Source organism: Rhea pennata, chromosome 2 (assembly GCF_028389875.1).
Source record: "Rhea pennata isolate bPtePen1 chromosome 2, bPtePen1.pri, whole genome shotgun sequence".
NCBI lineage: Eukaryota > Metazoa > Chordata > Aves > Rheiformes > Rheidae > Rhea > Rhea pennata.
In genome coordinates, this window is record NC_084664.1 from 128,912,041 (window position 1) to 128,934,658 (window position 22,618).

The 22,618-nt window shown below is 37.4% G+C and overlaps 1 protein-coding gene across 1 annotated transcript in view; it reads left to right on the plus strand.

Annotated features, from left to right (window-relative positions):
• The first annotated feature begins 268 nt into the window (after nucleotides 1–268).
• The window catches only part of TOX (thymocyte selection associated high mobility group box), a 218,228-nt gene continuing 195,878 nt past the window's right edge, over nucleotides 269–22,618 (plus strand). Inside the window, exon 1 of the mRNA XM_062568213.1 lies at nucleotides 269–398. Coding sequence (XP_062424197.1) covers nucleotides 297–398 — 102 coding nt within the window. The 5' untranslated portion in view covers nucleotides 269–296. The remainder of the gene's footprint in view (nucleotides 399–22,618) is intronic.

Below are 22,618 nucleotides of genomic sequence, written 5' to 3' on the forward strand. Positions count from 1 at the left end.
GTTTGTTGATTCTCTCGCAGACATCTGCAGACCGGTGCTTTTTTGGAAGAGTTTTTTTTTTTTCCTTCTTTTTTTTTTTTTTTCGCTTTACAAACCACAAACGGATGTGAGGCAGGGAAGGTGTTTCTTTGACTACTGAAGTCAGGCACCTCTTTTTTTATTCTTCTCAGTCTTGTTGTGTGAACCCCCCCCCTTCCCCTCACACGCACACACACCCCTTTTTTGCACGAACATTAACAACAACAACAACAACAAAGAAAAGAAAAGGAAAGGAGTTTGCTTGATGTTTTAGTGAAATGGACGTAAGATTTTATTCGCCACCTCCTCAGCCTGCAGCCGCTCCTGATACGCCTTGTTTGGGACCTTCCCCCTGCCTGGACCCCTACTATTGCAACAAGGTGACTCGTGTTTTGTGTCGTCCGAGGTGTTTTATCTGTGCTGTCGGTTCTGTGCTGTTGTCGTGGTGCTTTGCATGCGCGGGGGCTGCGCACCAAGTTTCGCGGCGGAGCCAAGGGGCAGCAGCGAAGCGGCGCTGCCGCGGCTCCGGCTTTGGGGAGCGAAACGCCACGTTTCGCGGTGCCCCGCGGGGCTCGCGCCGCCGGCACCCAAAATGCATCCCGGAGCAGAGCGGGGGCGGGCGGCGGCGGCGGCTGGGGTGGGCTGGGGAGCACTTTCCGTAACATCTTCCCTTTCGGCGAAACAGCACGCAAAGGGATGTTCATCTGGAAGACTTGGATTTCCAGGTCCCTCGGTCTCTTAGCAATAACAAAAAAAGACCCGCGTCTGCCACAAACCGGGGAAACTCTCTGCCCCAGCGTGCACCCTGCAGTCCATGTGTCAAAGCGGTACTTGGCGGTGCTGGGAGCACGTTCGTGTGTGTGCATGTGCGTGTGTACACACAATAAAATAGGGTGACAAGTCGATTCAGCACGGGGGCTCGAGTTTGTCCCGGCTGTGCAACTGCCTCACTCATCTCTCTGTAACTTGATTAAATCTCTGCAAATAGGGTCAGTGTCTGCGAGGAGCCAAGTTTTAGTTCCCCGAGCCCTGGGGAAGGAGGAATTGCAAAGGAGACTCGCGTTAGCCCGGGAGCTGGGTTTGATTACGCTGATTTGGTGCTGCGATCCCGGAACACTTTGCATTACTTTTGCAGCCGAACAAGGGGGCCGGGGTTATTGCATTGTTACTACCTCGGTGGCCTGAGCCAGCTGGTGCTTTATGCATGAGCTGCACTTTCTCTGCTGTTACGGAATGGGCTTTGCACATGAATAAAACGCTGGCCATAGGAAATAATCAGGAAGTGCGAGCTACCCAAAGCACTTCTTGAACACCCCCCCGCCCCCGGCCAGGGGAGAAAGCCGTGGGCCGAGGCACTTCACTAACGATTTGTCTAAACCTGCGTGCTTAAGGCGTCTGTTTCCAGGCCGTCTTGCAAGTCTGTTGTTGCACGCTGCAGCAGATGTTTTTGCGCGGCGAGCTGCGCCGCTTGCAACGCGCGTGGTCCTCGCTCGCGGACCGGCCGTGTCGGCGGAGGGCTGCGCGGAGCGCTGCGCGGGGCGCCGGCGGGGCTGCGCGGGGCGAGGTGCCCGGTGCGCGCCCCGGCAGGGGCACTCCGCTCGCCGCGACCCGTTTGCAAACAGCATTGTTTTGCGCTCGCCTATTGTCACGCCGGGTTCACGTGTCAGCAAGATATTTAGAGCCATCTCTTTCATTCCTGGCAGCTGCCTAGATTCAGAGATAAACAACAAAATAGAATATGCCTGTTTTAAAAGCGCAGAGGCTGCAGCACTGGGATGAAACCCTCTCAGTTTGCAGGAAAGGTTTTCCACATGGTCCGATCTACCAATCACAACAGAAAGGACCAAATTCATCCTGGCCGCAATTCACATACACTCCATGGAGTTAGAGAATTCAGGGACAAATCTGGCCCTTTGTGGTGGATGCCTAAGGATATTTCAAGAGAGATCCCAGAGGTATGATTATTAGTAAGTGTTTTAAGTAACTGTATTTTGCAGTATCTGTCTAGCCTGCCATGTAGAGCAGAAGTTTGTGCAAAGAGTGAACTTTGTTTAGTAGGGAGAGTCCGGATGCCTACAAGCAGGTATATGTGTATCAAGTTTTTCAATGCTTTTACTAATCACGAGGCTACCATCCTTGATTTGTGTGTGCCTGTTGTTTTCTCTATTGCCTGTTTTTGTGAATTGTAACCATAAAGCGTTGTCAAGTACGAAGCTTGGGATAGAATTAATGACCTAAGCACCAAAGTGTATGAAGACCCATTTGGCAATGAAACTGGACAAACGTTATTAAACCTATCAGTGATTTAAAGCTTCAAAAAGAAGGTAATGACTTGAATACACATTTCACTCATCATTCTTGAGATAGTGGGCCAGATTTAATTTAAAAGTTAAATGCTTTGGAAAATCAGGAATTACTTCAATATATTAAATCATTTTCCAATTAAGTTCCTTAAATCATTTTTGGTGGGTTGCACTGCAAATCAAATAAATTAATTTAGAAAGTCATTTTCAGAATTTCTTTTCTAGCTGGTTAAAGCTTCTTTTAAGTCATGCCATGTATGAGGGAGCAAACTGTTCTTTTTAAATGCAAATGAGACACTCATTCAGTAGACAAGTTGCAACTCTTCTATTTCACTTTGCCTGAACTGATAATGTACTTAAAAATGCACAGTCATAAGACATATGTTTTATGCTTGGAAAAGAGTTATGAGGAATGTTTCATGTAAGATACTGAGTATAGGATGAATGTCTCTATCAGTTGTCTTTGCCACTGACCGTTGTTTATATTAAACGGACAGAGTAGGTTTGCTAGGCCCCTGAGAGGCATACGTTTGGTGAACATTTCATTTTTCACCCCCTTCACTCTCTCCCTTCACCCAGCATGATTAACATTGCTGTGAAAACTTATCTGACTCATTCTAAACATGTAGTCATGTTACAGTATTACTCTGTCACTCAGGTTCATGCTGTGTGTGTTTAGGGAGTTTGCAAGGAGGCCTGCAGAATTTTGTGCTCAGGAAGTTTGGTTGGCTGTTTGCAGTTGATCTCTACTAGGAAGGGAGATGACTGAAGGCCTGAGGGATCCAGATTCTGGAGTAGAGTGATGATCTGGGCTTGACTGGTTGTTTACCTTTGACTAAATTCTGCAGAGCTCATTCAGAACTGGATCTTGTTTCCTATAAAGTTAGTAAAAGCTTACTTGAGCACTTAATGGTGAATTTGGCCCTTGTTTTCTTACTTTTCTCTTTTAGATGAAAATGGAAGAATTTGATAAACTTTAAGTTGTAAGTCTACCTGAGATGCTGATAATTTGGAGTGTATGCCACAAATACTTACTTTAAGATTTATAATTGTTCTGTTAATACTGGGATTTTTCCCTCATTGAATGATTGTTCATAGCATATGCGTGAGCTCACAAATACATGTATTGGAGGTATTGACAGTATTTTTCCGTAGTCAAATGAAAATGCAGTAGTGTAGATTCAGACAGTCCCATCTTATCTTACTATTTTCAGCTTGCAGTCTTTGTTTCAGAAGACTGCTTAGATATTTATTTTATAAACCTAAAATAACATTCTAAGCATCTTAGCCTAACATTTCTCTTTCTGCTGTGAAAGTTCATTATACTGTGCATATACTGTTATGCAGGCTTTTCCTTGTTTCTCTCGTATTACCCATGGAGAGAGAAAAGTGAAAGAACAATGCAAACAATGTTGGTTATGACAACTGTGTGAGGTATCTCTTGTACAAACAGACAGACTGGACGGCATGTTGCTGGATATAGGTCAGCTTTTGAAATAACGTAGTGGAGCTCCTACACTGGCCAGGCAGATTTAGAGTTGGGGTTAGTACTGGTTGCCTCTTGAAACTTGAAGCATAATTGCATTTCAGACATTTTCAGGCTAATAGGAGTAGTCTGCTCAATTAAAGTTTATTTTTCAGAAGGATCACGTTCCTTAATTGCGATGAGCATTACAGAAGAAATAACTTTGATAATCACAGTAAATTAATTCAGTAGTAGAATATGGTCAGGGATTTTGAAGTACTTGAAGAAGTCAGATTAAAAGGTCAAATGTTTATGCGGAGAGCAATAAATAAAACTATTTTTTTGCTTTCCTTATTGAAGTGTCATCCCCAAAGATTGCTTCTATCGGTACTTTAAAAAGAATTGGTATATTTTTGTACTTGCAGTTTTACAGTGTTTTCAGATATCTTCTCACATAAAGTGCAGTTACATAATTATAGTTTGACACAGCTAATGACAGGGATACTGACCCCTGCCAACAGTAGGGAGAAAATAATGGTCTTTACTGCTCCCAATGGTTAGCCTTGCAGAATTATGCACTAGATTCTTCTGTGATTTGCTACGTGGTTCAAAAATGAAGGAGCCTACAACTCATCTTTCGTGTGCTCACTGGTAGTTGTCAATGCAGTGGAAAAATACAGCCAGACAGCAGAGGTAAAGTGATAGACTACAGTTGTTTTTAAAAGAGGGATAGAGAGAAAAAAAAGAGGGAAGGGGAAGCAAAACCCATCAAAATGAAAAAAGCAGAGTAATATTGGACAAAAGTAGACAGGGACGTACAGTACAGTACTTTGTAATACTGCTAGTAACTAGAATTTCATAGACTAAAAGTACATATATTTTTATACAACATTTAGAATAATTTATTGCATAAGCTTAATCCCACCGTAGAGAGTAGTCTTCATAAAACGTTCCATGACAGTTTACAAAGTGTACATTGTTTCCAGTGGCTCGCTACTATCCACTGTATCTCTGAAATTCAGAAACAAAATTTTGGGAAAGCCAGCACTCTGAAAGGCAGCTGAAATGTTGTGTTACTGATCTGGCAGAATTTTAGATTATGCTCACGTAACAGAGTCAACATTTATTTATTTTTGGAATTTTCCCCCTCAGATAACTATCTTATCCCTTACTACATTAGGATCAGACTTGAAATTTCTTGGCGCTTCTTTAAGAAAATCTTGAACGGTTAGTTAAAAGATTAAAAAGAAATTACATTGGTGCTGATTATTGTTTTTTAAAAACTATTAAGCCTTCTAGTTAGTTTGTAAAAAGATCACATGGAAAGAAGTGAGATCAACTTTTCTTTCATTGGTTACTAAACCTACTACCTATGTAGTATGTATGTCTGTATCTATGTAGAGATACAGGCAAACCTCAAATATGCCTTAAATCCTTAAATTCCTGTGTTTCAGAAAAGCTGTGGTCTCAGTTTTAGTGGAATATAGAAACTGATTTATGGATGTGCTTTTGAGAAATCTTTCTATGAATGTATTATAACCAAAGTATTCACAGCCTTTTTCTTTTCTTCATTTTTTTTTCTTTTTTCTTTTTTCTTTTTTCTTTTTTCTTTTTCTGGCCAAACATTAGTATTTTGAGAAAAATTGTATTTCCTGTTTTATCAGAAATGATGTATTTCATCTTTAGTGCATTACCCCCAACCAGCCTGTGATGAGCTCCACTGAAAAAAAACCCTCATAAACAAACTATTAAGAGTGTTGGATTTGAAACACACTACAGTGAGATGTCTGCAATACCTTTGATGGTTGCATTAAACTAAAGAGCATTCATGGGAAGGACTTGCTTCTGTGGAGCACTGGGCAGTCTCAATGCTGAATTCAGTGCGCGCTGTGGATGCTCACACTTTAACAGGAAGAACTGAGCACCCTCCTGTCCTCAGCTTCCCATTTTAGCAGTACTTTCTCTTTTTGGTAACACTGCACAGAAGCATGAGAAGATGGACTGTGTATAACATGGTTTTATATTAAGCAGGGAAATACCCAGATTATGGTAGGATTTAGATCCAGCTTCTTGGATGTTTAAATCTCATATTGATGGCAGATATAACAAAGCTGAGATAGTGGAAGTAAAAAGCTTCCTTTAACTGCTCTTTCAGCATAACTCAAAAGTGACCTGAGAGCACCACTTCTCATAGTGAGAGGATAGTGCCTGGATCAGTTCAGTCCTTGGCTTCGGGAACTGGCAGCAGTGGCAATTAGTGACAGCTTTGTTTATTTTTGAGAAGCAGACGCATGTTCTGTGGATGTCTACCACGGGTTACATACACTAAAATACTCATTTTAACTATAACTTAACCAAATTCAAGTGTTGTTGTTATACAGTTTAGGTACCAATTTACTGCCCAAGGAGTAATTTCTCATTAAAAACGCCAAGTTATAAAACATGGTTTATAATGGAAACGCCAACAGACTGGTAATTATAGCAATGTTTCCATAATACTTTAAGAAAGGGAATTCACATTATCTTGAATGAGATTTTCTTGGTCATAACATTTTCCCCCAGAGCATTCAGTTCAAAAATGGCAACATTGCATTATTCTAAGGCTAGGCACAGATTGCCTAATGTCAGCAGCAGCGAGAGCCGCAGCAGTAAGTGCACAGAAGAAATCTTTTTCCCCTTCTTTTCTGTGCAAATATCTGCTTTTTTTATGTTTTTCAAGTTTTAGGTTAGTAAATCAAGATATTGATGAAATGCTTAATTCTTGATTTAAATCTTCAGAGTTAAAATTGTTTTTACAGCAGAGATCTTGTTGCTCCTGCCATTTGTAATGTTTGTGGTTTTCTTTTGCTTCTTGTGTTTGCAGTATGTAATTTATTTTTAGCATTTGAATTTCATATGGTTCTACTAATATTTATATCTTATCTTTCAAATGCACATATGCTAAACTGTTTTTGAACTGTTCATTTAGTATTTATTGCTGGGCTGATACGAGATTTGATAAAGACCCTAATAGTATGGTTTCCTCCCAAGAAATACAAGGCCTTCTAAGTTGCAAAACATACTTGAATTACATGAGCATCTGACAAATCCAGGTTAGGGGAAATATCAGAATGTTTTAGCATTCACAGTCTTGACTGCTAAACCTCTCTCTACCAATCAAAGGTGGCACGGGTGGCTTTTTCAAAGGTACTGCTGGCTAAGCATAGAAATAGAGCTGCTGTTGTACTTTTGTCTCTGTTTGTTGTTGATGATTGTATGTTCTTAAAGTTTAAATAGAAGTTATTGTAGCTGGCATATATTTCTGTTATATTAATGAAATCTTCAATGAACTTCAGGTATTTTTTTCTATATACAAGAAGAAATCAGGACTCTGAAATCAGAAAGTGCTAAGCTATACTTGAGGAAACTAGTCAGTAAGGGAAGTATGCCTGCAATGTCAGACATAGCAAAAGATTTATCCAGACAGTTCCTGCCAGAAAAGTGAAAAGATTGTATGCACATATAAATTTCTACTGTAGCTATACTGCCATATTTGTGTACACATGTGTATTACTATTTCATTCTGTAGTACTTATTTTAAAGAAAATGACTTTAAAGAAAATTCCTAGTATCTATCCTGCATTATAAGTAGTCACCTTAGAACCCATATTGTGGTTATGGTTACCAAAAGTGCCAAGGTTTGTGTTCATGACTAAGAGAAAATATTTGTTCCTTATATGATTGCCATGTTAGTATCAACCTGAAATCATGATAAATAATAAATGGAAAAATAATGGTAAAAATGGAAGCTAACCTTTCACAAAAGTATAATTTATTATTTCGCTGACACAGTTGTGAACATTAGTCATAGAAACCTGCATATAGTAGAAGCTTAGTATCAAAGCTAATGATTTATTTTATGTTAATGACTTTCTACTAGAGCATAAAAGACTGCTCATAATGGACTCTCAGTGCTGTGTTCAGTTGCAAAGGCTAATGGGATAATTTTTCCCAAAATTAAGCTTTTTGAAGTAAATTATGGTGTCATTTTTTTCAAGTTAGTTCTTGAAAATGTATTGGCAAACTGATCTTTTAAGAACTCCTTACAGAAAAACATAAAACAAGATTTTTTCTTCACTATCGATTTTCTTAATTATGTTGGAAATGTCTATTGATGTTTTATTATAGTTCATAAGTATAATATTCATGATGTGAAAGTCATTCACATGAGTGGTTTTATCATACTACAATCACTTTTTTGAGGCAAGGTTGTTTTTGTAGATTAAACAAAAGCAAAGAAGATTTTTTTTTTGTTTTAGTGGCCTAGCCAATGATTTGCTAAGCGGTAGTAAAACTTGTAGTTTCGCACTGAGAAGTTTTTAAAATCATGTTTACAATTAGTTATAACCAACATTATATTTCAATGAGAGATAATTTGCCTACTAAAGTTCGCATAATGTGCTAATCATGTCTAGTGGTTAATAAAGGCCTCCCATCTCACTCCCCTGATGGCTATAAAAGGCTATTATGCTCATGGCAGCAGTTCAGGTACAGCTGCTGTGTGTTAATAATGCATCATTGTCCCACTAATAAACACAGCAAAGGTCAGCAACCCCAAGCACCTAAAACACCTATTCTCTTTCCAAAATATTTATTAACACCTTAATGGCATAGCTATTCATTTTAGGTCGGATTATATCAGTTAATGAAGCCTCACGGACTCCTGCGTGTTCAGGTTTTGCAACCTGCGTAACCTTGTGGTGGGTTGTGGTCCCGAGCTTGCCTCCTGTACATTTTGGTTTTGTGGCAGCTTCCTTAGCTGTTTCCTTTTAGTTTAGTTCAGGATTAGTATTTCGTGGTCGCTTTGTAATTAACTTACTTTGTGACTTACTTTGTCAGTTTCCAGTTTTTCCACAGCTAATTTGAGATTGTATTTAGAGATTGAATTTTCTTTTTCATTAATGAGGACTCTTTAAAGCAAATATAATTATGTGCTAAAAACTATGTGGTTGTGTAACACAGGCATTCATATGTGTATACATGCACACCCACAGAGATATGTATATATATCTATAGGCACACTTCCTTTAGGTTTTATACAGAATTTTATGTTAGTGACTTATGTTTTCCTTTTTAGGATAGATTGCTGTATTCATAAAGGTTTTTTAAAATGCATTTTCTACAGACAAAGAACATATTCACATGGGATTTCCATTTTGCCAGGGAAACATGCAAATCAATAGGCCAGCACTTATCTGCATTAAAAGTAGGTATACTGTAATTTATGGGCACAGTGATATTGTATTTCTCTTGCATAGCCTTAGATATTCTTTAAGGTAACCTGGCTATGTGTCCTTAGAGAAAAGCAAAAGTGTTAATTGAACAAAATCTCATTTTCTCATCTTGTAGTATTGTCTTTTGTTTTCTGTTACTCATTTTGAAAACCTTATGGGTTTTTTTTTGTGCTGTATGATTTACAAACAAATGTTCAAAGGGCAGAAAAATACAACTGCACTTCCATCAAGAGAAATGAAAAAGCTTAACTAGCTGAAGGGTTTCTATTTGGTGTAGCACATAGCTTCAATGACACATTTGTCATGCTTTAAATATATAATGCATACAATAAAATATGTACAGGCACAGTTGTGATATATGTAGTGTCTGGCTCCATTGCTATTGTTTGTAGTCTCTACGGTTGTCATACGTTGTTCTTTGCACATCATACCCTTACAGCAGAATTTGACACAATTTCTAGCTTTCAGTCCTGCACCATTTTCGTTGCACAATATACATGAGTTTGACAGGGTGTGTTGAGGACAACTCTGGCAAGCAATTGATATTTTGAAGTGGCAAGCGTTTCAGCAGCTGCCTGCTTGTGAAAAAGGAATGATAAGATATACTGTATTGTTAGTTTCAGGCAAAGCATTAAGGTTTAAGCTCTGTAAAAATGTACACATTATTCGTCAGTGGTGAAGCAAGCCTTTTATGTTTTTTAGAGCTTAGCTCTCTGGCTGATGTGAACTAGAATGACATTGGTTTAATGGTCAGTAAATGAATAGGAGTACTTTGAATTTGAACTGCTGCCAATTTTGCACCAACAAAGAGACTGACAAAAGAAAGATTTTATGTGAAAGCAAAGCACAAGCAATGTTTGGGAGGGTGGGGAGAGGGGTAGAGGAACCCAACAGAAATATTCTTTAACACAGCCTTGTAAAGATACAGAAATTGTTAAAATACATCCATTTTACATGGCTCATCAGCTACAAACCTAAGCTGTTTCATCTAATGTTCTTTCAAACCTGTTGTATACACATAGTCTTTCAGAATATATTCATATGGAATTTACAGTGTGTTTTTCTAAATACCACACTGTGCCCCGAAGGCCTGTTGGCAGAACATCAGAGTTGTCCACTGCTGGAGTTCCCAAGTCTCTCTCTATCTGGTAGTGGGAAATTGTAGTTTAATCAGTTATGGCACTTTCAGTGTGTAACATTCATTAGTAAGGCAATTTGTCATGACTGTTAATAGTCAGGATGCATCTGCTCTCTCTTCAGTTACAGAGCATGGTAAGTAAGAGGCAAATATTTCAATATCTAATAATATTAACATGTTTGAAAACTGTAGTTCAAGGTTAGTGCTCAAAACACAAGCAGCAGATTAGTAACGATCTATTTATTTTTACTGTTTTATCTTTATAGATATGATTTTAAAGTACACTAATGCTATTATGAGTTGCACATTATCTGATTAGATATTAAAAAGTAAATGTTGGCATCTCTAGTATTTATCAAAGACTTTTTTGTGTACTGTTTACTCTATTGTCATTAATTAAAAGTTAAGATATTTTCAGAGTTACAAATAATTGCTCCATGTAATTTTCCAGTGCTCCAGTAATAAAGCATTAACTGTATCATTTTTGGTAGTACAGGCATTTTACAGTGTTCATTTTGTGCCCAGACACCTTAGAATGCTATAAAAGATACTCTTTAGTGCCTACCAAAAAGAATACAGTTAGAAAAATGTCCTCTTCTCTCTATAAACTGGCTTATAATCATTGTTCATTGTTCTAAATATGAAAGGTTAAATTGTTTCCTACAGCCAAGAAAGGTTAGAGGGTTTTTTCACGTATATCTGATAACCCTCATGTATTACATAATATGATAGCTTCACACACAATAGCTTTGTGACACATTTTCATTTTTTAATGAAAAGCCCCCCAAATTTTAACATAATGATTTCTTTAGAAACTGAACCCAATCTTGGTAAAATCCGTTCTTGCAAGTAACAAAAGCTGTTACTGTTTAAGTTCCTGTTCAGCAGTTAGTTGGTACGCTTCACTGGATGTTGTCAAAAAGGCTTTTCTCTTGATTGACAACCCCGTAGGAATGTGAATGGAGATTTTAATTGCATATCATGTGTGCATATCAGAGTGAGTGGATTCACTGACTCTGCTTAGCTCCATATCTCTACAGGTCAGCCATGCCAAAATACTTTTTTAATAAGCAATTGATATATTTTCCAAAGAGAGATAAGAAGTGCATGCAACTGAGCTATAAAGCAAAATATTCCTGTGATTTTCAGAAGAAAAAAGTGTGCAGTAAGTTTTCAGAATTTCAGAAGCAAAATTAAAAGGTATTTTGATATGTAAATTTATTTCAATTGTAAGCTGGCCAAAGATTTCTAGAATATATTTTTCTTGTGGCATTTGCTAGAGAAGTGTGTTTATCTTTCTACTTCTTTTTTTCCAAGAGTACTTTGAACAAAATCAGTCAAAAAAAAAAAAAATGTAAATGGAAAAATTTACTGAGGCAGACTGCCCTTGAGTCTTGCACCTTTATAAAAGACATGGAGAAATGATGAGGGGTTCTTTATATGTATGAGTGATAACAGGTTTTCTTAGACATACTGGCTTTCTTAAAAATATTGGCCATGCTCTTTTGGCAAAACTCTTTCCTTTAGTGGGAGATTTACCTAGGTAAGGACTGGCAGATGCATCAGTTTTGAACCTAATAATAAGACAGGGTTTTGATATCAACCGTAATGGAAGATTAAATATTAACTTGTTTTCCTTAAGAACAGTAAATGGCACATCATTGCAAAGTGACACTGATAAATACCCTTAAACATTTTCCATAGCAGGGAGCATTGCAGGTGAAAATGACAAAGCCAAAGATTCGTTATGATGAATACTTATCATATTTTGATGTCTTGAATTAGATCCCAAGTTTCATTTTACATCAGAAACCACAAGGCTGACTGCATTTTTTTTTCTTTTTAGATGATAAAGCCTCAGCAACTGAAAGCAGAGCTACGTTACAGTTGTGGGGAACTTTTAGCTGAATTAGGGTTTTGTGCCTGTAGAGAGACATTGAAATCTAAAGGGCAGGGGGGGATAGTTTCACTGTTCTAGGAGAGCCCCTGGGAAGGAATTGTTACTTAGTCAGAAAGTTTTTTCTTCATTTGTCAGTGCTCTCGGATGAAAAGCAAACCAGCTGCCTTTTGCCTTTTTACCCTTTTGCAGTTTCAGTTTATACATGTGTAAAGGGTGGGAATGGAGGATACCAGCCACTTGTTGAATTGTGAGGCCACTAGGCTGGGGCACGTCCCCTTGTCCGACCACCCTCTGTGGGATGCTCACTCCTGTACCGAGCCTGTTAACTCTTGCCTTAACTCTAGGCTAATCTATATCTTGCCCAATTATGTCTTGAATGTTGATTAACTCTTAGTAGATTAAAAAAAAAGGAAAAGGACATCTTAAGAAGAAAACCGGGACTTTTATTTTGCTTTATTTCTGATGAAGCAAATCCTTGGCTGTCAGGCCTATTAAGAGCTGACACTCCTAGGGATTTTCAGGAGTTATAGGCAGAAAATAGAGAGGAATGGCAAATGGAAAAGATAATAATCTGACAGTAAGATTCCTTCAACACGATACACATTCAAATTGCAGTGCTATGAGCAAAGGCATCAATGAGGAGCCATAGCTTTTTGGACATCTGAAGGTGTTTGTGCAGAGATTGTGTCGGGGCAAAGTTGTGAAGCTTTGCAAGTTTGAGACCTCTGTCACTTTCAGTCTTGATAAAGTGTTTTTTAGCGAGAACTTCTAACAATCTTCATGCATTTGGGAGCTTTGCAGACCTGGTGGCTGCAATGGAAGGCCATAAAGCAATCCTGAAGGGAAAAAAAAATCTCTTCCAATGGAGATCCTTCTGACTGACAGTGGAAACAAAAAGCTGTCAGAAGTGAAAAATATTTAAATATTTTTTTTTCAGTGATGTGGCGAGAAAATATTTAGATTGTGTAACTTGGTAAAGGTAGGCTCAGCTTTTGATGAAAATGAAAGAGGACCCTGAAGCTGTAATTTTGGATTAACACCAGGGCCATTTTTGTAAATCACCATAGCGGCTCTTGTAATAATGTTGAGGAGATTACAACATTGCTGTCATGAGGACTTAATTTGTTCAGGACTTTGTTAGGTTATGAAATCAAACACTTTAAGGCTGAGAATGACAGATTTAAGGATGTCTTGATTTTGCTCTTTTGTATGTCACCATTGGCAGGAATTGATGGAATTGAGCAGTGGATATGAAGCAGGTGATCATGCGATTGCCACTTTATTGTAAACACAGTTCAAATGGTATCAATAAGGCTGCTGTTACATAGCTGTTAGACACATTTTCCAACTTTTGAGCTCTTGAATTTGTAAGACAAATAATAATCTTTTGAAAATAGCTTTTTTTGTGTGTTATTGACTATCTGAATCGTGTCCATGACATTCATAGCTATTGTTTATCAGGAGTACTTGAGTCTCTTCAACAGTACTGCAAAGATTTCTGTGCTGCAGGGTTAACTCTGTTAGCAGCAGGCAGAAGTAGGAGAGTTTTGCCATGAGGAGTAGGGTCAGGACTTTCTCTGGCAAGGAAAATCTTGAGCTCTGTTACTTACTCTTTCTTTCTATAGATATCTTAATGTGGGCTGTCATGAGGCATGTTTCTATTTTACAGGTTTCAATATTCTTCTGTTTACAGGAGAATACATGCTTTTGGTTATTATTTTGTTGCAATACCTACATTTTGCTGAGGAACTCAAGCATAGGTTAGGGATTTAGTAATTTTCAACTGTTTATATTCAAACAAAATCTCAAATAAAAGGCACTTTTCTATTTCAATGTCTTTTCTTCTACTGGATTTCAAAGATGTGCTGCAAATTGTGGAGCTGGTAGAGTTTCTTTAAGACTAAAAATACACTAAAAATACTCCTAGAACTTCAAATACAGATATTGTGGACAGAATTACAGTAATATATACTGTAGTTGAATATACAATTATGAAATAGGGGAAACCTTATTGTACATATCTTTATTATCATATGTAGTTCCTGTGCTTATACAAATGTGCGAAGTAGCATCTATATAATGCATGTTCATATTTAACTCTCTGAATTTGCTTGAATTAATTTAGTTCTAGTAAAAGCAGAGGATTTAATATACAAACGCTGTTTTGTCCCCTAGTGTTTTTCTTTGGAGCTACTAGGAAGTTTTCTGTGTATGTAATAATGAAATCTCAGAGAAAAAATATTTTTGAAATGGAAAAATACATTATTCTGTTGAATCTATTACCCTTTTAAGAAGGTTTTTATTCCAAAGGACTTTCTCAAACAGAACATTACTGTGGAAATAGCAGCATTCTCTAATGTGCCATTGTTTTTATTCATTCTTTTCAGAAACTCAAAATGTAAATATTAATATTTACTGAAGAACAAAATAGGTAGAGTTTTTAATTAGGAAATCTCTGGTTAGGGCAAAGGACAGAGGTAAGAGGAAGACTGCAGACTTTCTAGGAACAAGAAGTTAATTGTAACAGAGACAAAAATAGCCCTTAACCTGATGCCTCAAAAATGTTTGTGTGTGTTTCTAGCAATGCTGGAAGCATTTCCTTATATTAGAGCTGTAAGCATATTCTAAAGCAGTGAGACACCTTGGTGCACCAGACCTGGAAGTTCATTTTCTGCCATTTACTCACCAGGATTTCTCTTATAGAGGCATACAAAGTTTCTGTGTAGAAGACAATCATAAGGTCTTGTTATCCTGGATAAGCATGAAACTCTGGGTGGAGGAAATGTGGAGTTCCCTTCTCTCTCTCGTAGTTGAGCTATTGTTCAGTCAAGCATGGGAGAGGAGAGCCAACAAAAAGGCCACAGAGTGTTTAAGAAACTCAGGTAAAGGAAAGCTGGAATTGTGGTCCATGAGCCCTGGTCTGAGTATGCATTTACATTTTACCATCACTGAATGTTAGTCTCCTCTCTGCTAGCTCCTGTTATGTCTCAAGTATTGTCCCTGTGCAGATACTCAGCTTTGAAAAGACATATGAAGAGCATTCTTGCTCGAAGTACTTGTGGCCTCAGGATTAAGGCTTTGTACTACAGCAGAAAAAATGGAGTTTTTCCTCAGACAGAGGGAGTCAGTGAGAAGCTCAGAGTCCAGATAACTCACAGACAGCAAGTGTCCTGAGTGGTCTTGGCCAAAGCTGGGCGTCATTTCCACTGGACACCTAATCTATCACATAGGGAAAGCTGAACAGCTCGCAAAATATTTAAATGTTAAGGAAAAAGGGGTACCACTGAAGAGGCTTAAATTCTCTGTACTCTCAGGAGAGAGAGGGGGGTTGCCATATGCAGACTAACTTTCACCTGTAATTCTTCAGAGTGGTTCAAATGTCCATGGTTCAAAAACCTACTGTGATAATATGCTTATTTTAAGGAAAGCAGCCAAATTCAGATTTATATGAGAGCACAATTATTAGGATTAGGACTGATCAACTGAAGTTATCAGATGGTTTTAAAAGTTCCGTGAACCTACATTTACAGGTGTTTTTATGGTGTGCTATGTTGCTCTTTCTGTAGACTCACATGGAGACTGACTCCAAGCAGTGTTTGCTGGCTCACAGAGCAAGCACCAAGCTGTGGAGACTTCTCTGCGATTTGAAAAGCAAAGTGCTTTCTCTCTGCAGTCCCTGAAATGTCACGTTAGCTATTCCATCATTGCCCTCATCTGCTGCTTTCCTGACTCACTGTTCAGTAGAAGCCTTGATGTCCTAGTGCTGATGTTGTCGCTTTGGCAGCTGATTTACCATCTCTCACTAGGGAGTGTGTTTTAAAAAACTAGAGTTCAAAAATGTCAGGAAACCCTGTTGTGACAGTTATGCTGATGAGGTCGTGTAAGAAGAGGAATGGGGAAAAATATCCTCCCAAAAGTAGATCTGGTGAGAAAAAGATCCATGTCTAACTGCAGAGGGAGAGGTCCTTCAGCACAGATTTAATTGTGAAGGAGGTCTGGAGAAACACTCTGAGCTGCTGTGCCACCTTATGTCCCATTCCTCCCAACTCAGATAAGACGACTCTTCTCTGCATCCCGATTTGCTGTCTCTTAACTTGGATGAGCACTTCATTCCTCCTCAGAAGCAGGTCTTTTTTCAGCCCTTTTCTGGTGGTTCAATATTTTATGTCTGTAGTTTTTTAAAAAAGAGGGGGGGGAGAGACAAATTTGAGGCTGAGAGTAATTTAGTATAAGGAGCAGACTACTCCTTTATGTGATTTTTTTCCCCTCTAGGGCCACATTACAGTACTCTATAAAGAAAATTTTACTATTTGCTTTTTATTTTTTCCCCTTTTCGTCTCCACCTTTATAAATACTAGTTGACTGCATAGCTGAGAAGCTACCGAATGAGTTCTGCTGCACAGAAATAGTTAAAAAGGTTATTAACCTAAGGTTATTAACCACACCAGTGCTGGAGTAGTGAAAGGACCTACTTATGCCCACAGAAGAAGGGAAGAGAAAGATCAGAATTAGACCTGAAATTCCATACTTAGTTTGAAATTTCTAGTTATGGCAGCATATTCTATATAAAGGGTTATTACTCTTTGGCAAGCCCTGCTGTGTCTAAACACTTTTGGGTGGGCTAAGGATGAAGTTTCAGTTTAACTCTGAATTTTCTCGCTTTTGTGGTTTTAAACATTAGATTATAATAACATTTCATGAGCATCAGTTTTTATGGTACAGTTCATTTTTAGAAGAGACTATTTTTACATAGTTCTAGTGCTAATAGAAGTCTGTTGCATTAGGTTTTAAAAGGTGAACTCCATTATGTTTCTTCTGACAAAGCAATGTATCACCCAGGAGACAGAACTATGACAAGTTGTTTGCAAAATAATTCAACAAATCTTGTATTTTCTTACTACTTTGTCTCATTAGCCTAAAAAAGAATGGAGTCCTGAGTACCCTCACAGTGCTTTAGTGTATGAGTTGAAATACACTCCTGAATATCTTATTACACCCTGCATACACCACTTGTATAGGACTGCTGATATCTGTCACCAGTCCTTCCTTACTACAGTCTCCTTTCTTAGTATCTAAATATAGGAGTATTTAGGCTCCATGCAGCACAAATATAAAGTTACTGTCTTTTTAGTATTAATTTTTTAATATATTTCAGCATTTATAATGATTTCATTACAGTACTGAACTGAAATAGACTTTATTTTTTGCAGAGATGTCACTGTATTTGAAAGAGGAGCAATTATTTCCTCCCTTGAAAAAGTGTGTGTGCAGTACATTGTGTACTCTGTTCTGTATGTATCTGTGTCTCTAAATTAGTTTATATCACCTCTGTTATAAAACTCCTTTTCTCCCACCGCTACTCTGAAATTGCCTTTCATACTCAGTGTAACCTATGAATTGGTCCTGTGAGTGAGTCACTCCAAGGTTGTTGTTCTTTCCTTATAACTATATTTAATATAAAGTACTGTGCTCTCTGTTATGTCCATCTTGTTCAGATGGAACAGTGTCTGCTGAGATGGAAAATGCAATATCAGAATACATTTGAATGTAATAACATATTCAGAATCTTTCTTTCTATGGTACAAAAAAAAAAGAAAAAAAAAAGAAAAAAAAATAAAAAACCAGATTTCCTGCCCTTATCACTTCTTTGGCTTTTAGTCTTGTGGTACTAGAGTTTTTGAATCACAGACTTGGCCTTGCAGTCCTTAGCCTAACAAAACTGCCGCTGGTGTGCAGAGGAGTTTTGCTTCTTTCGAGGACTGTGAGTTGGCCTTCTGTCAGCTACATAACCCTATCTTAGATACCATTTGTTCTTAAATAAAGATTTACATAAGCTTTGTCATTCTAAAATACTATGCACCTTTCCTGTATTAACCAAATGATACACATGGGCTTAATTTTCAGGATTATTGCATTTTGTACCTACTGGCCCTAAAGAAACTTTACTGAGAACAATAAATTTGTTTTTTGTTGAGAGTTGCTTTTCCTGTAAGTACATAGGCCTTTCAAGGTCCAGCAAAGGCAAAAGTTTTAAAGGGCTAGTGATAACAATGACAGGCAAAATAACACATTTAGCTGCCTCTGCTGCAGTTGCAAAAATTGTGGCCAAGCTTCGTTTGACTCACTCATTCCTCAGAGAAATATATTAATTTAATTTTTCCCTGGATAGTATTTTTATCCAAAAGGTTCCCTTAGAAAGACAGAGGCACATGCAAGCTGTAAAACTGGGATAAGAGGTAAATGCACCCACTGATGATCCCGCCCACTGCAATACTCCCTGCAAGATTCCCTGCAAATCTTTTTTCCGGTAGCTGAGATAAGCAAAACTAATAGCTGATAGAGAACTAAGAGGCTGAGGAAAACTGTCATGCCTGAAAACTTGTTTTTGTGCAAAGCTGTTGTATATGATTTTCCATTCTCGTTCTGCGCTTTCAGAAGCAGGCGACTCACACGAAGCTGTGGCATTCCCAGGCTCTTCTCTGATTCAAGCTGCCCCACACATGGGGCATCGCTATATCTCCTTGAGAGCCAGGTGTTACTACTGTTAAAAAGGAGTATGTTTCTTTTCAACTCATTTCATCATTACATAAGTAGATACATAAAGTGAAAGAAATAGTATATTTTCTCAACTCATGAATGTTGTCCACTGTTGCCTTTAAGTTGTTTCTTGACCTGGTTTTGTGTTACAATTTTGTTGCTATAATCTACAAGGTCTTCTGTGCAGCTTGGATGATGTGAATTTATGGCATGCTAGCTCTTCAACAATAACTTCCCATGCAGACACTTCCATACCCCCATAGAATGCTTTTGTGTGAAGGTACTCTTCTTCAAAAATGGTCTTACATTATTATTTCATGTACAACCTTTCTTCAGTGCAAGTTTTCATCTGGATCTGTGAGCAGGTCTGGTTTACCATGTATGAAGGCTTACAAACAAGCAACATTTTAGTTACAGAGAAATCTTAAATGGGCTTTAAAACAGTTCTGAAACTGTGCCCTAACATTACATGGGGATTTCATGCAAAACAGTGAATACACTTCAAATTCATATGCTAGTTTTGTAGTCACTGGTCTGTCTCTGTGCACAAACCCCATGTGTACCCAAGATACTTTGGGTGTATTTGGGAAAAGCCTATAGATGCAGTATTATTGCAAGGAATATAAGAATGAAACATCCTAACACTCAAGAGCGGATGCAATTCTGATAGCAAAGAGTGCTACTTAAAAATAGACTGAATGTGATTTGGCCTTGGCAGCCCTGGCTGACTGAAGTGTATAACAGCCATCTTAGTTTGCTGCAATTTAAATCTGTCTTTAAAAGTGTTTCAGGAATCATTTTTAAGTAGAGTAAGTCTGAGAATATGATACACACAGAAGGAAATATTTCTGTCTGTCATGAAGAATCTATCTAGCTAGAGGCTACAGTGATTGTGGAAAGAGTGATAGTATCTCAGCTATGTGTTTCTGACTGTCAGAATTTGCATGTATTTAATGAATTGAACTGTTTTAAAAACACTGTTCTTAGGATTCTTGTCAAAATATTTTCTATAATGGATGAATTTAAATCTAATTAACATATTCATGTTTTAAACTTATGAGCAGGAGTATTTTTTATTTTCTTTTGTTTTGTCCAAAGAATTGAATAACTTAATGTTTATATCTCAGGTTTAAATTGAATTTAGATGATGTCTGGTCAGAATACATCTTACACATCAATACAACTGTATATAATCATTCACTAACATTCTCTGAAATGAGGGAAGAATATGTTTGATAGCTACAATCTCAGTAATTGTGGAAATCAAAAAATTGTGGAATAGTGGAGATAAAATTACATCTGATACTTGTGTTTTATGCAAAATTTGATTTATATTTGTAACACTCATAAATAAAGTTGCAAGAGCAAATAGTCCAGATATCAGGTAAGAAGACATCTATATAAATTCGGTGCTGAGTTATGAATAATCTTTTGTTAGTTTCTCCAATAATTCAGTACAGGTAAATACAGAGATGTAAGTAATATCATGTAATAGCTTTTTTGGAATCAATAAATATGCCATGGTCTTGAATTACTAGCAGTACAGGTGTAGCTGATAAGCTCAATAGTCGGAAAACTGATCCCATAGAAGTGGGAAGTTAGATCTTTTAAAAGGTCAGATGAAAGCAGAACCTTTATGTTACAGAAATAAAGTTTGTTCAAGTACTACGTTGCATAAATTGGGACAAATGATATGTTAAAAAGAAATATGCAAGTTTAGCAGTGATAGCCTTCAGGCTCCAGGTTGGTCTATTAACTGTGAATGGAATATAATTTTGGATTAAGGAAATGGGATATCAGTTTTCTCTATCTTCAGAAAATCTTCAGAAAAGTACCTTCATATCAGTGTTTATATTAGAAACTTATTTATGATTGTGAAAGAAGGCTATACTGATTGCTTTCTGAGGCTAAAATAAAGGTAAAGCTTTAGGTTGAGAATCCTCAATGAAAACTGGCAGGAGCTATTACCTCTATCCTTTTTTTTCTGTTCCTCTATTTTGCCAGTGTGTGCCATATTCTGAGATTTGCAAACTTACAAAATTCATGTAATGTCTTATTAAAAAAATTGTGAAGTATGTGCATGGCTTGAAAAGCCTGTGTATAATTAATGATACATATAATTAATGTGAAAGACATCTCTAGATAAGGAATTTTCTAATGTGGAATAAGCATCAAAGCGGCTAATGTGTACTAGTGCACTTTCTTGACTGAGATAGCTCCTGTATGTATTAGCTATCCTATTAAGTGTTGAATTGTACTTTCTTTGCCCCACTGGTCACTAATCGGTCTCAAACTACTGTGGGCTTCATGAACTTTCTGTGGGGTAGGAAATCTCAGTCAATTCAAATAGGCAAACTGATAAACTCTATGTATAAAATGTCCAGCATATTTTAGAAGGCAGGTGGGTTTGTTGGATTAGATTTGTGGCATCTGGCTTTATTCGAGATGTTCGTGGAATGTGATCTCTTCATCTAAGCCCTACCTGTGCAATGGTGCTGGTATTTTTGTGGCGGTAACGTTAGATATACCCATGTTTCATGTGGCGCTGGCTAGGAGGGGTGTTATAATATATATGTGGGTGCTGCTGGGATTGAGTGGCATGTGTGTTGTGAATATTTGGAGAATGAACAGTAGTTTGATGCTTCCTCCTCCATGCTATATATTTTAGTAAAACTTTATGAGTAGCAGCATTTGTAGAGTTCAGATATATTTAATGAAGATAATACATTTTGTAACTTGGCCTGCCTTGGTTCAGCACTCATAATTTATTTATATGCTGGTAGCATCCATATTTAGTGCTGTATAAATTAATAACACTATATTTAGTAAATATGAACTATAATCATTGTGCTATTTAATTTGGGCTAATAAGTACTTGCCAGACTAATGTGTAGTCATGTAGTTGGGCAGATGTACAAAAATGTCATTAACTTGTTTTGATTTTGCAGGCAGTGATGTATGTGGCAATGCCTGTGAACACTCCTGCTTTTCTTACACCACAACTACCTCATTTGCCAAATATGACTATGATCCTTTTTTCCATGTTAATTGAGAATGGCATCCTTATTCATCATGTGCAGGGTCTTTTTTTTCAGCCATTAAAATGCTGTCCAAAGACTGCTCAACTGAGGAAAACTACAGAATAATACAGAGTGCTTATTTATCTGTTGTTGTAAGCCTTCTGTTTTATCCCATTGTAATAAATGGAAAAAGGAACTCTCGTGTCTGAATGCAATGTTGTTGCTAAAGAGCAGAAATTCTTTTTGGAACTTCATCATTAATAATTGGATGGGGACTTGCCTGAAATACTTTCATCAGCAATGTCTCTGTTCAATGTTTCTTCTTCTTCTTCTTTTTTTTTTTTTTGACCTTCTGAAAAATAGTGAAAAACACATTAAGATAATTTACATTAGTTGTCAAAAACTGTGTTTCTTTCTTTGATAATAAAGGTTTCCATTTCTTGATTAAATTTATGTTTATATTTGACATTTTCCAGGGATGCATAAATTTGTATGACAGTTAGAGTCTACATACTCCCAGTACCTAGTGCCAGGTTGAGTTGAATTTGGACACATCACATAAATAAAGGCGGTTTTATGTTTCACCTTCATCTGGTAGGTGAGCACTCCACCTTTTCTTGTGAAACATAATCGGTTTTGACATGGCAAAATTAGATCCTGGCTATTTATTATCTGCTGAAATCAAAAACCATAACTGGGAAAGCATGTGGTAAGTCCATTGGAGCAGCTTGCATGCAGAGAGGAAAAGGGGAGGCATTCCAATTTTATAAGCTCAAGGTGATTTTCTCTAACACCTAGACCGTTTTAATTAATTACCCTGAAAGATTGAGTAAATTATTATTTGAATACTTTATGGCATTACATGTTAACATTTCAAGGACAAAGTGCTGTACTTTGCTTTTCAACAATGCTTCATCTGTCAGAATATATCTTCTGAATTTATGTAGTATACTGCAGAGTAAAG